General features: G+C 44.0%; 1 protein-coding gene across 1 annotated transcript in view; it reads left to right on the forward strand.

Annotated features, from left to right (window-relative positions):
* Positions 1-17,500, forward strand: part of LOC143296727 (uncharacterized) — a 485,227-nt gene that overhangs the window by 214,318 nt on the left and 253,409 nt on the right. Inside the window, exon 7 of the mRNA XM_076608785.1 lies at positions 12,226-12,435. Coding sequence (XP_076464900.1) covers positions 12,226-12,435 — 210 coding nt within the window. The remainder of the gene's footprint in view (positions 1-12,225; positions 12,436-17,500) is intronic.

Below are 17,500 nucleotides of genomic sequence, written 5' to 3' on the forward strand. Positions count from 1 at the left end.
GTTTGTTGTCATTGGCTTTGTCCTTTTTTCGTGACTGCTGTTTGCTGTCGTCGTAATTGCTGTTTGATGTTACTGTAGTCGGTGATGCTGAGAGTAGCCTTGCTCATTGGCCTTTTTTCACTCACTTGTGTAAACAAAGTAAGTCTATGTTTTAACCCGGAGTTCGGTTGTGTGTGTGTGTGTGTGTGTGTGTGTGTGTGTGTGTGTGTGTGTGTGTGTGTGTGTCTGTGTGTCCGTGGTAAACTTTAACATTGACATTTTCTCTGCAAATACGTTGTCAGTTGACACCAAATTTGGCATAAAAATAGGAAAGATTCAGTTCTTTCCAGTCATCTTGTTTAAAACAATATTGCACCTCTGGGATGGGCACAAAAAAATAAAAAAAGAAGCCTAATTATATGCAAACTGCATTTACTGTTATATTTATATTTTTTTGTATTCTCTAAACTTGGCACTTTGATCTGATATTCTGACCCAACAACAAGAGCAGTCATTATTATCATTTTCTGTTCGAACAGGAACTTCTTTTGCTCAGCATGGAAGTTGTATTTATTTTGCAAACGTTTTGGTGCAGACAGTAAAAAAAGGAAATTACTCTGAATTAATGCTAAGTGAGTTAATTTGCTTTAAACTGATCTTTCTCATCGTAAACATTATATTCTGAAATTATACTCAATACATAAAAAGTTTGGATTTTTTTTTAAAGTGTATCACAAGTGAGTCTTGGAGGCCTTGCCTCTCTTGTTCTTTGTATTATTGTATGATTGTGTCTCTGTCTCTCTTTGTTATGCTTCTGTCTCTGTCTGTGTGTGTCTATCTTTTGTTTCTGCCTGTATGTCCCTGTCTGTGTCTGTCTGTCTGTCTGTCTGCAACTGTTTCTGTCTTTGTTTGTCAATCTGTATAGCTGTCTTTATCTCTGTCTGTCTGTCTGTCTGTGTGTCCTTCTCTCTCTCTCCTATCTTCTCTTTTCTTTTCTTCTCTTCTCTCTCTACCACTCCTCTCTCCCCCCCCTCTCTCTCTCATTGACATTGTCATTCTCTCTCTCTCCCTTTTCTATTCTCTTCTCTCTCTATTCCTCTCTCTCTCTCTCTCACTCTCTTCTCTCTCCCTCCTTCATTTCTCTCTCTCTCATTGACATTGTCATTCTCTCTGTCTCTCTCTCTCTCTGTCTTTCTCTCTTCTCTCTCCCCCTTCATTTCTCTCTCTCTCTCTCTCTCTCATTGACATTCTCTCTCTCTCTCTCTCTCTCTCTCTCTCTCTCTCTCTCTTTTCTTCTTCTTCTTCTTCCTCTCTTCTCTCTCTACCTCTCCTTCCTCTCTCTCTCTCTCTCATTGACATTGTCATTCTCTCTGTCTCTCTCTCTCTCTGCCTCTCTCACTCTCTTCCCCTCCCCACCCCACCACCTCTCTCTCTCTCTCTCTCCCTCTCTCACATTCTCTCCCGAACTCTTTGTTTCTATCCACCAGTTTATCTCTGGGCTTGGCCCGCCAGAACCTCCGACCTGAGTAATGACGGATAAACAGAGGTGCGTGACGAGCATGGCAAAGGAAACCGGAACATGGAATATCCCGTGTCCAAATGCACGCACCTCTCCACAGAAACAGTGAGAAGAACACTGGAGCGCGTGAGAGATAGAGACAGAGAGAGAGGGGGGGAGAGAGAGAGGGGGGAGGGAGAGAGATATATATAGAGAGAGAGAGGGGGAGGAGAGAGGTGGGGGGAGAGAGAGAGAAGAGTGAGAGAGAAGTGGGGAAGAGAGGGAGAGGGAGCGAGAGGTGGGGAGAGAGAGAGGGGGGGGGGGGGAGAGAGAGAGGGAGAGAGAGGGGGGAGGTGGGAGAAAGAGAGAGAGAGAGGTGGGGAGAGAGAGAGAAGAGAGAGAAGAGGGGAGAGGTGGGAGAGAGAGAGAGAAGAGGGAGAGAGAGAGAAGAGAGAGAGAGGGGGAGAGAGAAGAGAGAAAAGAGGGAGAAAGAGAGAAGAGAGAGAGAAGAGGGGGAGAGAGAGCGAGACAGAGAGACAGAGAGAAGAGGGGGAGAGAGGTGGGAGAGAGAGAGAGAGAAGAGGGAGAAAGAGAGAGACAGAGAGAAGAGTGGAAGAGAGAGCGAGACAGAGAGACAGAAAGAAGAGGGGGAGAGAGAGCGACAGAGAAAGAGAGAAGAGGAAGAGAGAGAGAGAGAGAGAGAGAGAGAGAGAGAGAGAGCAAGTGGGGTGGATGGGGGGTGGGGAACGAATGAATTATGTTTTTAGTTTGTTTTATTTTACCAGCGTGGCAGTGTGAATGTGTCTTTGCTGTTTTGTTTTCCAAACTCTTACTTTATTTCTTGCCCAATTCATAAAGAAACGAAGAAGAAAGGTAGAAAAGGAATGAATGCACCAATGACGTTTTATCAGGATAATGAGACAAGCATAGCTTCAAAAGGAAGAAGGATAAAATTAAAAAAAAAGGGGGGTGGGGGTGGGGGGGGGGCAATCGAGAGAGAGAGACAGAGAAGAAAACAACAACAACAACAGAGAGACAGAGACAGTGGGACAGAGAGAGAACGAGAGAGACAGTAAGAGAGATACGGAGACAGAGGGAGGGACAGAGAGATATAGAGAGAGGGATAGAGAAAGAAGAGAGAGAGAGAGGGAGAGAGGGGGGAGAGAGAGGGAGAGAGGGAGGGAGAGAGAGAGGGGGAAGAGAGAGGGGAGAGAGAGAGGGAGAGAGAGGGAGAGAGACGGAGGGAAAGAGAGGGGGAAAGAGAGAGGGGAGAGAGAGGGAGAGAGAGAGAGGGAGGGGGAGAGAGGGAGAGAGAGGGAGGGGGAGAGTGAAGGAGAGAGAGAGAGGGTGGGAGAGAGAGCGAGAGAGAGAGGGGGAGAGAGAAGGAGAGAGAGGGAGAGAGGGGGAGGGAGAGGGAGAGAGAGGGAGGTTGAGAGAGGGAGAGAGAGAGGGAGGGAGAGAGAGGGAGGGGAGAGAGAGGGGGGGTTGAGAGAGGGAGAGAGAAAGGGGAAGAGAGACAGACAGACAGTGAGAGACAGGGACAAAGACAGTAACAGGAACACAGAGAGAGAGGGAGAGAGAGAGAGGGGGAGAGAGAGGGAGAGAAGGAACTGAAGGAACGAACGAATCTTTATTGTTTTTAGATACATTGATCCCTAAACAAAGGGTGGTGAGCAAAGCCCATGGCGTAAAACATCATTAAATGTGAAACAAAATCAGAAAATATATAATTATGAGAGAGAGAGACAGAGACACAGAGAGAGAGAGAGACAGACAGACAGAGAGAGAGAGAGCAAAATAAATAATCCAGAATAAAGGGGGGGGGGGGAAGCACAATAAACGCAACGAAATAAAGCGAAAGAAACAATTGGAAAACAACAACAACAATAACAACAACAACAACCCACAATAAACAACACACAAAACCACTCCCAGCAAACACACAGGTCATCATAGCCACCACCTCATTTACTGCCAGCACTGTGTTTGTATTGCAGGAGGCGCTGTCACAGAATCACTTTAGCCATGGGACACCTGATCCAGTGTTCAACAGGGATTAGGGTTCAAAGCCGCTGTTTCAGCAATTTGTGTGTGTGTGTGTGTGTGTGTGTGTACGTGTGTATGTGTGTGTGTGTTTGTGTGTGCTCCTATCAGATAAAACATGGCTGGGGAGTTCAGCTTCTGAATCTGTGTGTGTGCATGAGTGCGTGCGTGTATGTATGTGTGTGTGTGTGTGTGTGTGTGTGTGTGTGTGTGTGCTGAAAACAATGCAATGGCTCTTGCTCATATTGAAATAAACGAGAATCACGTGGTGAATTTATGTTATGAAACTCTGTGTGTGTGTGTGTGTGTGTGTGTGTGTGTGTGTGTGTGTGTGTGTCTGTAAACTGACAATAATCCAATGGTTTTTGCTCTTATTGAAATAAACTACAATCACCCCACACCCTCTTCCACCCCTCTCCCCACACACCTATTTCACACACACACACACACACACACACACACACACATACATACACACACACGCACATACATACATATATATATATATATATATATATATATATATATATATATATGTATGTATATAGAGAGAGAGAGAGAGAGAGAGAGAAGAGAGAGACAGACAGAGAGACAGAGACAGACAGAGAGAGAGACAGACAGAGCTTCAGACGATGAACTCAGCACGTGAGTCTTGTTTACTTCGATATGAGACGTGGTCATTGCATTGATGTCAGTTTTCCTTTCGTACCCCTGTCCTCAAAGTCAGATTTTATCAGCGCGTTGGCTCGATAAGTAGGTCAGGCATCTGCAGGCCACGGATTGCACAATCCACCTCTCCCTTCCCTTTATCTCCGAATACCCCCAACGGGTTTTTGTTTTTTGGTTTTTTTTTAATTATTCTTTTAGGAGTAGGTGTGAAGTAGAGTGCATAGATTTTTAGTACGCACACTATTACGTTTCCTTAAAATTGAACCTGAAACTAAGTTAGGAACAAATAGTAAAGAGTGGTAACTCTCTCCATTCACAAGGTACACAACTTCAAGTCAGTGCTGCTTACGCTACCAATTCAGCTAGCACACACGTAAATAAAAGGTACATTGGAACAAACCCAGACACATCCTAAAAAGGAAGCGCCGGGCCTGTCCCTATGCTGATCATTTGACATGTGCACATAGCAACAAAGACAGAAGAAATGTGCAAAAACAAATCAGCTTTTATTCAAGACTGGCATAGCCTCTTTAATCCTGAACAAGCCACACAGAACACATGGACAATACAGAACAAACACATGGTTGCCTCTGTGGTTTTTGACTCACTTGTGTAAACAAAGTGAGTCTATGTTTTAACCCGGTGTTCGGTTGTCTGTGTGTGTGTGTGTGTGTGTGTGTGTGTGACCGTGTGTCTGTGTGTCTGTGGTAAACTTTAACATTGACATTTTCTCTGCAAATACGTTGTCAGTTGACACCAAATTTGGCATAAAAATAGGAAAAATTCAGTTCTTTCCAGTCATCTTGTTTAAAACAATATTACACCTCTGGGATGGGCACAAAAAAATAATAAAAAAAGCCTAATTATATGCAAACTGCATTTACTGTTATATTTATATTTTTTTGTATTCCCTAAACTTGGCTCTTATTCTGACACAACAACAAGATGAGTCATTATTATCATTTTTTTTGTTCAAACAGGAACTTCTTTTGCTAAGCATGGAATTTTTATTTATTTTGCAAACATTTTGGTGCAGATAGTAAAGAAGGGAAATTACTCTGTAATTAATGCTAGGGGACTTAATTTATCACAAGTGAGTCTTGAAGGCCTTGCCTCTCTTGTTCAACTGGAAATGAACAAACAAACAATTAGGCATGGAGATGAAATGATTAACAAATAGTAAAGACTGGTGACTCTCTCCATTCACAAGGTACACAACTTCAAGTCAGTGCTGCTTACGCTACCGATTCAGCTTGCACACGGGTAAATAAGTTAGGAGTAGTTGACCATTTTGGGGGGGGGGGTTCTCCCTCTGTGTACTCCTATCCATAGTGAATATTGCGCTTCCACTGCGGCGTCGCTATACAACTAGTTTGTCTGTCTGTCTGTCTGTCTGTCCCTGATGTCTGTCTGTATCCGTTGTCTGTGTGTATTGCGGGAATGTGTTTGCAAGTGTTCGCTTCGTCCGCTGCAAAAATAAAGGTTATCTTTTTTTTTTTTTTAGAAACCGATGCATGACCACCATTGTTGAGTCTGTGCAGCTAAAGGTTTACTTACCTATCTCTTTCAAACCGATACAGGACTTTGCTATTATTGAGTCTGTTTGTTTCGTTGTCTTCTACAGTATCTATTGTTTGAAGTAAAATGATCTATCTACTGTATGTTTTTTATTGTGTGTGTGTTTTGGGGGTTTTTTTCTTTCTTTTCTTATTTTTTTTTTTACTCCTGTCCAGGAGAAATCTATTTCACGTAACAACAGATAGGTGGACGCGATTCATACAAACTGTTCTCTGGAGTATGAAAAAAGAGCCCGAAAACATTACGTCTTTTTTTTCTTTCTTTTTTCAAAACATCATGCCCTTGTTGCTTTTTTTTTTAAGTCTTTTTTTTTTCTTTTTCTTTCTTTTCTGCATACCCATTCCAACAACAAAAATCTTAAAAACACATACACATATGTTAAAAAAAAAGACTATACATGAAATCCATGCAATTTTTGTTTCCACTTGTTCTATGGAAACTGCACAGTTTGCAAAAAAACAACAATAATAGAAACAACAACAAAGAAAAAAAGAAGAAGAAAGAACAATAAAAACAGTAGCAAAAAAAAAAAAGGGGGGGGGGAGACAAACAGAAAGTAAGAAAAATAAATGACCTCCTGTTTAAATCACACTTTAGCAAGTTTACGGAACCAATACTTGTTACAATAATCCAACATAATAATACGTATTCAGCTTTTGTTACAGCTTTCAGTTGTTGTTGAAATGGACTAGCATTGATATAGTTATCAGTTGTAACAATAAGATAAGACGGGGATTTTTGAAAACAAAACAGCAAAAAGAAACAGTGCGCTTTGCAGACGGGGTTGAGTGGGAGGAGGTCGGGGGAGGGGGCGGGGGGGGGGGGGGGGGGAGGGGTGGCGGGGGAGGTGTTGGAGGGGATCATAAACTGACAAGAGAGGGACTTCCAGAATAACGTTTTCTACGGAAGCCACAGCGAAACCATCCGATTCTGTCATAATCACCCCGGAAGGAAAGGGGATCGGGTGGGGTGGGGGGGGGGGGGGGGGGGGGGTGGCAGGAGCTGGGGTGGATTGGGGGTGGGGGTTGGGGGTGGGGGGAAGTGCAGAAAGCTTGCCGTTGACCGTTGGACGTGTCAATGACCCAAGCCCTTTTTTTTTTTTTTTTAGTTTTGGTTTTGTCGAAGTCTGCTTCACGCATATGACATGACGGAACTCCCTATCGTAGAAAGAAGTCGGGATCGTTTTGCTGAGGATTGGCATCTGTCAAAAGAATTGGGAACTTTGTGTGTTTGTTTGTTTGTTTGTTGTCTGTCTGTCTGCCTGTCTCTGTCTCTCTTTCTCTCTGTCTCTTTGTCTGTGCATCTGTGTCTTCTGTTTTTGTTCTTCTCCCTGTCTCTGGTTTTTGTCTCTGTCTCTTTGTCTTTCTCATTCTCTCTGTCTATATGACTTTCTCTCTCTCTCTCTCTCTCTCTCTCTCTCTCTCTCTCTCTCTCTCTCTGTGTTTCTCTCTCTTTCTGTCTCTGTATTTCTGTGTTTCGCTTTCTTTCTATGTCCGTCTGTGTCTGTCTGCATAACTGTGTGTATGTCCATTCTCTCTCTGTCTCTGCCCCTCTCTGTCTCGTTCTCTCTCTCTCTCTCCCCCTATCTCCTCTCTTCCTTCCCCTCTTCTCCCTCTCGCTCTATCTCTGTCTGTCTGTCTCTCTCTCTCCTTCTCCTCTTCTATCTAACCCCAGTCTCTCTCTCTCTCTGTCTCTCTCTCTGTCTCTCCCCCTCTCTCTCTCCCCCTATCCCGTCTCTCTCTTCCTCTCTCTCTCTCTCCTTCTCCTCTTCTAACCCCCTTCTCTCTCTCTCTCTCTCTCTTTCTCTCTCTCTGACCACTGGAGTGTGTGGTTTTGATTTGAGACCTGACGCCATCCACATCCTGCGCTCGTAAATTGTCTTCCATTTTATATTCTGGAAATTAGTGTTAATTTGTGTGTGTGCGTGCGTGCGCGTGTGTGTGTGTGTGTGTGTGTGTGTGTGTGTGACACGCATGCACTCTCTCCTTCACACACACACACACACACACACACACACACACTTTTGATATCAAAGATTACATAGGGTAAACAGAGAAAGGGAGACAGACAGAGACAGAGAGAAGATTCATTTTTTCCACCATTCTCTCTCTGAACAGTCTGCCCCGTCTGTATTGAAGATGGCTGCTAGCGCTCCGATCACAGAAGAACGAGCCTGGATGTCAAAAGGCTCACCCAATCTCAGATGAGCTGACGTGAATGGTCATTTTCTGACCGCTTCTCAGTGTGGCTACTCCTCACCGCACCCCCACTCCCTCTCTCTCTCTTTCACCCTTGCGCTTACTCGTCCATCCTTCCTTCCTTCCTTCCTTACTTATCAGCCTCTCTCCCACACGTACCCTTTCTGTTTCTGCATCGTTTATTCCCTAGTTTTCTTGCACGATTCCATATGACTTATTGCTGTGCCGCCGAGGTAGACTTTTATTTTCATTGGACCTGGCATAAGCATTTACCAATGGGCCGATCAGTGTCGTGCGTGTGCCCGGGAAGCCTCCGGGGACACATTGGGTCCAATGGATGACCTCCCAAATACCATCTCCCGCCGGCACAACAGCCATAAAATTCACATGCTATCCGCCGAGTCATTTTCTGATCATTAATATCGGCTTCAGCCAGGGTTCGCTTTCTCTCCCTCTCTCTCTCTCTCTCTCTCTCCCGCTGTTTTAAAAACTGTGGACTTATCCCTCAGGGCGAAGCGAACGGTGATAGTGAGTAGTTTCTCATAAATGTCTCCCGCGGGGAGGGTGTCGCACTGGCTTCTTGGGTGGCGCGGAGGCTTTCGATGGTGGTTAAGGAAAGTGTGTGTGGCTTTCGTTATGAGTTAAAGGAGACAAATCGGTCGTCCCCAACTGCACTCCCTCGCTTTGCCTGTCACAAGGTTTTAGCGTCGGTGAGGTGGTCACAAGTCTGCAGTTAATCCGCGGTCCGTCTCCTGTGGAATGGGAAGCTATGTCCTCCTGGGAAAGTGGAGGACGGGGGGTTGGTGTGTCTGTGCGTGTGTGGGGGGGGGGGGGGGGGGGGGGGGGGTATAGGTTCACCCCATTACCCATTAGACAAAATGTAAGATGGACGTTTATCCTTTCCCATCTTATGTTGTATGTGAAAGATGGACAACTTATTTTGTGTTGTGTTTGTCATTTTTCCCATTCGAACACGCTTTTTGTTTTTATGTATATCTGGGGTGTTTTTGGTTTTGGTTTTGTTGCGTTTTGAATTTTTGTAAAAAAAATATTGATCAGTTTGTAGTCTTAGCATTAAATAATTCATAAACGGATGAAAAAAGGTGTAATTTATTGTATTTTGTGGAAAAAAACGAATATTCTGCCTGATTAAAGTTTTAGCTGTCTCTTCGGATTTGGAGAGATTTTAAATATTATTTGGCCTGTTTCACATTATGTTGTGGCAGATTTCATTGTATTATCTACAATATGGCTGTAGCAAAGAGCACTGTAGTAGAAAAAAATCGCGTAAGTCCCTCCCTCTCTCTCTCTCTCTCTCTCTCTCTCTCTCTCTCTCTCTCTCTCTCCCGTCTCGCTCTCTGTCTCTTTTTTCTCTCTCAGTCTCTCTTTCCGTCTGTCTCTCTCTCTCTGTCTGTCTCTGTCTCTCTCTCATACATACATACCTTCATACCTACCTACCTTCCTATTTACCTACCTACTTGCATACATACATACATACACACATACCATACATGTATACACATACACACGCGCGCATTCTAGTGTCTGTCTTCCTGTCTGTCAGTCTGTGCGTGTCTAACACTGCTCCGCCTCTTCTGCCCCCTTTTTTTATCAGAAATTCGGTGTCATGTTGGACATGACATGTTCTGCGTTTAAAAATCCTCGAACATCAGTGGTAGCTTTGTCCAACTGCTTCTGATTTAAATCACTGTCTTGAAAAGCTGTGTGTGTGTGTGTGTGTGTGTGTGTGTGTGTGTGTGTGTGTGTGTTTAGTTTAGTGTAATGTTTTTTTCACTGTCTAGAGATATTAGACGAGGGGGAAAAAAAGAAAGAAAAAAGATTAACTCACTGTTATAATTCATGTTATCTTTCACTGATAATACAGTCCTTCGTAGCTCTTCGTTTTCTACTGCTCACTACAGTAATTCCACCACCTCTTACCAAGTACCCCACGCCTCATCTCCCATGCACACATGCGCGCTCGTGTGTGTGTGTGTGTGTGCGCGCGCGCGCGTGTGTGTGCGTGTGTGTGTGTGCTAGCGTGTTGCTTAAATGCAGGGAAAGAGATACATACAGAAGAAGAGGGGGTGCTGTCACGTGAACCTCCATTGCTGCCCTAACCCTTCCTCGCCCCCCCCCCCCCCCCCCGCCCCCTCTCTTCATCCCACAACATCCTCTCTCAGTACCCCTCCACCACCCTTTCTCTCACTCCGCCTCCCCCTTCCCCCCTCACCCACCACCACCTCACTCGTACCCTGCCTTCGCCCCCACCCAACCTCCCACGGTCCACCTCTCCCCAAGATGTCATCAATCACTTGGTACCATAACCGTTTTGTTGCATGCTGAGTGAAGTCACGACCCGTTCCTTATTGGAAGACCATCGTGCGTGCCACAGGGGCACACGAGACTTCAGACGCTTCACAAACGGTCCCCAGTTAACTGCCTGTGTCGTCAGCCTCAGAAAGGCAACCCGCTTTTATGTCATGTTCTGCCCCTGCCCCAGGCAACCTGATAATATACCTTTTTTTTTTCTTTCTAAGGCTAGTAGTCTTCTGCTTTCATTGCCGTTACCAATTCATCGAAAGTCACTTTTTTTTCTTCTTCTTCTTCTTCTTCTTCAGTGGTGTATGCAGTCTGGGAGACCGTTCTTTTTACGTTGTGCACGTTTCCTTGCAAAGCGAGACTTTCGCCATCGATTGAAAACTGCCAGCAGTGGTCACGGTCGTGTGTTTGATGTTTGGAGTATTTTGCCCCTCCTTGTGCCATTCCTACGTTGTGGAACTATAAAAGTCAGAGTCTGGGAGTCTGGGAGAGGGGGGGGGGGGGGAAGTTGTCTGCTGTCTTCACTTTCAAAGTTCTTTCGAAGATCAGCAGCATATTTATTAAGACGAAAGCTTTCTGTGTCTGTCTGTGTCCTTTTGCTCTCTCTCTCTCTCTCTCTCTCTGTCTCTCTCTCTGCTTCCACCCCGCCTTTCTTTTTCTCTTCCATATACGAATACACACATGCATACACACACGCACATATCATGCGCATATATACACAGACACACATACATGCTCGCATGCACACACATACACACTGTGTGTGTGTGTGTGTGTGTGTGTGTGTGTGTGTGTGTGTGTGTGTGTGTGTGTGTGTGTGTGTGTGTTATTCCCGAAACTTTGATGTAATGTGAAAATTAATATTGTTTGTAAATCAAGAAACTTTTGTCTGTGTTTCAAATGCACGATTACTGATTTTATATTTCGTGTTTGATACTCTTTACGCCGTGAGCGTTGCTCACCCTTGTCAAAGGAACACTGTAATGTATCTATAAACGATGAAGATTCACTCATACATTCATTCTTTTGATTTATTGATTGATATGGGTACTTATCTAGCGCTTATCCTCGGTCAGAGACGAAGCTCTAAGCGCTTTACAAACACGGGGCACTTACACAACAGGCTGCCTACCTGGGTACAGCCGACTGACGGCTGCTATTTGGCGCTCATCATTCGTTTCCTATGTCATTCAGTCAGATTTCATGCACGCAGATACGCACTCAGACATATAGCATTTTACGTGTATGACCGTTTTTTCTTTATTTACCCCCGCCATATAGGCAGCCATAGTCCGTTTTCTGGGGTGTGCATGCTGGGTATGTTCTTGTTTCCATAACCCACCGAACGCTGACATGGATTACATTATCTGTAACGTGTATATTTGATCTTATGCGTTCGTATACACACGATGGTGGTTCAGGCACTAGCAGGTCTGCAAATATGTTGACATGGGAGATCGGAAAAATCTCCATCCTTTATCCACCAGGCGCCGTCACCGAGATTCGAACCCGGGACCCCCTGATTGAAAGTCCAACGCTTTAACCATTCGGCTATTGTGCCCGTCTAACCATTCATTTATTATTCATTCATCTAACCATTCATTCAATAATTCATTCATTCATCTAACCATTCATTTATCTTTCCATTCATTCATCCATTCATTTATTCATTTATTTAACCATTCATTCACACGCTCATTCATTCATTCATTTAACCATTCATTCAATAATTCATTCATTCATCTAACTATTCATTTATCTTTCCATTCATTTATTCATTTATTTAACCATTCATTCACACACTCATTTGTTCATTCATTCATTTATTTAACCATTCATTCACGCACTCATTCATTCATTCATTTAACCATTCATTCACACACTCATTCCTTCCTTCCTTCATTCATTCCTCCAACCACTCTTTCATTCCTGCTGCAGGTGAAGGTGATGCTGAGGGTGTCAGCAGTCCCAGGCAGCCAGGGGGAGACGGCAGGTGCCCGCTTCCTCTCCGTTGACCCCCACCGGAAGCAGATCACCGTCTTTGACCCCTCCGCCAGTGGCTACGTCACTTCCGCTCATCGGCGGGCCGGCATAGCCGCTCCCAAGATGTTCGGTTTTGACGCTGTTTTCTCTCCCGATGACTCGCTGGTAAGAAGTTTTTGTTGTTGTTGTTGTCGTCGTTGTCATTGTTGTCTGGTTGTGTCCACTGCAACGGGACTACAGATTACAGGAGTCATCTGCTATCCTGACTATGTAGGCTATAATTTGATTATAGTGGAGAGTGTCTTGCGCAAGTTACATCCCCACTGTTTCGGCCAAGAGGGTTTAGGACAGTCAGCGTTGGGTTGGTTCCCAAAAGGCCAACCAGTCCTCAAGGCTGCTGCACTAAGAGCCAGTGAAACCTGGCCTCCTAGTTTGAGTCATAGTCCTTCACAAAAAAACTAAGCTGTTAATGACTTCCCAGTGCAGTGGAGAAAACATCGATCATACAACTCTGACTTTGCTGTTGGCCCAGCTGTAAGCTTATGTCAATCTGTGATATAAGTCGAGTGTTGGGCCCTGTATACGTAAGGTGTGTAATAATGTGTTAGACGGGGGCTAAGAGCTGTGGGGGAAGAGTGGGGGCGTTATTGTTCAAGCCGTTATGAAATGTGTTTGTGTGTCTTTCTCTGCTTGTCTCTGTTAATAAAATAATAATAATAATAATAATAATAATAATAATAGTAATAATAGGAAGAAGAAGAAGAAGATTGATTGATTGATTGAATCTTTAATGGGTAAAGAATTAGGCACAGTAAAGGCCTTTTTACAATTCTGCCCATTTAACGACACAAAACATAAAAATAAAGAACGACACAAAACATAAAAATAAAGAAATAAACTGAAATAAAATAAAAATAATAAGAACGACGAATAAGAATAGGAACTTGAATAGTCTATTAAAGGTAACAAAGCGATGAAAACTGGAACAATTGGTACATTACATATACATACGTACTTACACACGCACACACACACACACACACACACACAATTATAAAACAAGCAAACAAAGACATACGTACACATTCACGCCCACACACTCAAACACACACAAGCACACACACGCACTTACTGTTCACACATACACATACATTCAATTTTTCATTCATCATGGCATGGCAGCTAGTGGACTGAGTACAAGAAGAAGAAGAAGAAGAAGAAGAAGAAAGAGCAGCTGACGAATCTGTTGACCAATGCTTTTCCCATCACTCAGTCCACGAATTGACTTGACAGAAATCTCTAGATCTGTCAGTTAGGTCTGTTTGTTCAGGTATAATGTTTCAGCGTCCCCCAGGGGTCACATGAAAGAAACTTCTTGTCTTGTCTTGTCTTGTCTTGTCTTGCCTTGCCTTGTCTTGTCTTGTCTTGTCTTGTCTTGTCTTGTCTTGTCTTGTCTTGTCTTGCCTTGCCTTGTCTTGCGCCTTGCTTTGCCTTGCACCTTGCCTTGCCTTGCCTTCTATCAAACTGAGTTCAATTGCAAATCTCTTGCTCGCTAATTCAAAACTACACAGACGTAAAAATGTTACGCTCTCGCTCGCTTCTGTGCACTTTTCTCACATCACCAGGAGTAACAGAATCCTCACAGACCACAACAACGTGTTGGTGCTGTCACTGATACAAGGACGTCGCACACTTCACTCTGCTGTAGAAACAGCAACAGCAGCAACAACAATAACAACAGCAACAACCACGAGAAAAAAAAACAACAAAAACACCACCACCCAAACTTTCTTTTAAAAAACATGTTATTGAATTCCTGAAGGCGCATTAGATTAAGACCGATGTCCTCTCTGGACTGAACATTAAAGTAGAGTTTTTAAAACGTGAGAAGAAAGAAAGAAAGAAAGAAAGAAAATAAAGAAGATTGTTGCCGACATGTTTGACTAGAGGATTGCACAGAGAGAGAGAGAGAGAGAGAGAGGGTGCTGAATCTTGTCATCAAAGGCTTCTCTAGCGTCGACAAACTTGTCCTCCCAATGCTAAGGGAACGACCGACCGACACACAAATGACGCGGGGCACGTCGTGTCGCTTGCGAATGGCCGTGTGTTTGTTGTGATGGGGAGGATTGTTCCATCCACCCCCCCCCCACACCCCTCCAGCATCCCCCCCCCTCCCACCACCACCACCACCCCTACAAACCCTTGCTCCCCCCCTCCCCCCTTTCCTCGTGGTAAAAGATTCCGGTAAATAGTGGAAGCGGTTTGGTAAACTTTGCGGAGCGGGCAGGCGAGAGAGGGGACACAGAGAGAGAGAGAGATGCTGGGTTTCCTTCCTGCCCAAGGTTGTCGTTCAGGTTTTGTGACGGCTTGTCTTCTTTTATCTGGATGTGCTCAGTTTGGGGAGAAGGGGGGTTAGTTATTTATTTTATTTTTTTCCATTTCTGCTTTTTCTTTTTTTATTTTTTTCGTTCTTATTTATTTTCTTTCAATTTTGGTGGAAGTGACAGGGAAAGACAGGGCGGAGAGGAAGGGGTGAGGGAGGGATTGAGCAGATTACTTCCCGCTGTGTGTGTGTGTGTGTGTGTGTGTGTGTGTGTTTGAGTCAGAGACGGAGGGAGACAGAGGGAGGAGAAGGAGAGAGAGAGAGAGACACACACGCACACAGAGAGACAGAGACAGAGAGGAAGAGAAACATGCATACCACACTTTGTGGTGGTGCACACTTGTTGATTGACCTGAAAAAAAGTAACAAGTGATCAGTCTTATATTGCAAACCGCTGAAAAAAGACCAAAAAAAACACAAAAAAACACCCGATTTTCTTCTGAAACTGCAATTTTCAAACGCATTAATTTTCTTTTTAAAGCTGTTCATTCTACACATGTGCCTGAAACAGCCGTTTGATGGATTTAATAAGAGACCTGTGGAAGACTAAAAGGAATGCAGCCTGCATAATTTAAATCGTCCCTCGATTATTATTTAAAAAAAAAAAATTTTTAAGCATTTCATGAAAACCATCTGCCTAGTTTAATGAAGTGATCCTTAACGGTTGTTTTGTGTGTGTGTGTGTGTGTGTGTGTGTGTGAATGCTGCAGCATTTTTTTCAAACTGTAAGATTCAAACTGTGTGAAGCTTTGAATTTCCGTGCAGCCAACAGGCAATTTTAGGCTTCGCTCGCTCATTCATTGCACAGTTCCCCAAAAGCAACCGACCGAAGGCCTGTCGTCAACTTTGGCGCGAAATAGCGAAGTGCCGTGGTTCAGGGGGGGAATTCATTGCAACCTGTAAAGGGTGACTGCAACCCTGGCTTGCACAGCTGCCCAAGATATTAGGGGTAGGGGGACCGGATAGGGGTGGGGTGGGGTGGGGGTGAGGTGGGGTGGGGGCAGTATGGCTTCCTTCCTGCCTTCTGAAGCCTCGCGTATTTTTTATTTTTTTTATTTTTTTTTAATAGAAAATCTTTGTTGCATATTCTTGTACAAGTGTGTAAGTGTGTGTGTGTGTGTGTGTGTTATGTATGCATATATATATATATATATATATATATATATATATATATGTGTGTGTGTGTGTGTGTGTGTGTGTGTGTGTGTGTTTCTCGATGTCTGTGTGTGTGTGTGTGTGTCTGTTTCTCTGTGTGTATGTGTATGTGATGTTTATCCTGCACGGATGGTTTAGCGAAACAGTTGTAAATTTTAGCCGTGACTGGAACGGGCCTCGGATGAAGAAGAACATATGGAACATGCAGACAAATTAATTGTTGCAGCAAGAGGAGAAAGAAGGGAGATAAAATTTCCTTCCATTTTTCTGGGTTTTTTGTTTGTTTGTTTATTTTTGTTTTTTTTGTTTTTCTTTTCAAGCACTGGATGTTTAAGCAAAGGCAGTGGGCAATATCCACGTTTTTTCCCATGCGTTTTTTTTTTTCCATTTAGTTTCGTTTCACAGACGGACGAACAAATCGTAAATTTGTTTAAATAACATTGTAATATATATATATACTCCACATTTCTTCTCTTCCCCTATCAAGAGACGTAAAGAAGGTTAGTCAAAGGGTGGGGGGGAAGAAATGTAAAGTATATATGACAATCTTATAGAATATCTCTTTATCAACAAGTGTGCCGGGGTCACAAGGAATATTGTGGAGGTGGGTAGTACATAACAATGTACGAACACAAACCGAAAATCATATACAAACACAGATACAATAGAAATTAGGATACATACAAGTGGATATAAATATAAAAACTTGTGCATACTCACACATGCACGCACTGCACACACACACACACACACACACACACACACACAGCAATTAATCAATTTGCAAGTTTTTTTTCCGTCTAATAAACGGAATAGTACAGGCGAAGTAATGTGGATATTTCCAGGCGGTGCACCTTTTCGCCGATAGAATTTGTATGCATGCGTCGTTGTAGGCATATACGGTATATATATGTACGATAATCAGTCATGCAAGATGCTTTTGTATGGCCAGCTGAAGGAAGGCCACCATGAACTTGGAAGACCCTGCAAGCGCTTCAAGGACACCTTGAAGACAAACCTCAAAGCCTGTGACATAGACATCGCTTCCTGGGAAACTGATGCCCTTGACCGCTCTTGCTGGAGGACGCTGTGCTCTAGTGGTACATAAAGACGTTTGAAAACAAGAGAACGCTGGCCATTAAGGAGAAGCGTGAGCGAAGGAAGCAGGGCTCAACTTCTGGAGACATTTTCCCTTGCAACACCTGTGGGAAGTGCTGCGCGTCCAGAATCGGCCTCTTCTCCGATAAGCCTGCCTGCCTACTCATCCGTCGGACCGACGGGAGACACCATCAATCAGTCATGCTGAACTATGACCATCAACAGAGGCTCCAGCTGTCAGTCCCGACTGTCAGGGTTTAGAATTTGACGAGAGTGGAGGAATCTGCCTTGCCCCAAGTTACATCTCCACTCTCTCAGCCAAGAGGACTTCAGGTTTAGTAGTTAGGATAGTCGACGTCGGGATGCCCCCCTCGTCCCCGCCACTCCACCCTCTCCCTCCCTTCCTCCTTCCTCCCCCAAGGAGAGTTAGCATTGTGCCGCTGAGGTCTGGTGGGTTTCTTCTTTCTGTTTAAGGGTGAATGAAATTCAGCTGTTTTTTGGTTGTTGTTTTTTTGTTTTGTTTTTTGTTTGTTTGTTTTGTTTTTTTTTTTTTGGTTTTTTGTGAATGGAGCCGGTTTTAACACTGATGAACAA

The sequence above is a fragment of the Babylonia areolata genome, chromosome 21 (assembly GCF_041734735.1).
Source record: "Babylonia areolata isolate BAREFJ2019XMU chromosome 21, ASM4173473v1, whole genome shotgun sequence".
NCBI classification, from domain to species: domain Eukaryota; kingdom Metazoa; phylum Mollusca; class Gastropoda; order Neogastropoda; family Buccinidae; genus Babylonia; species Babylonia areolata.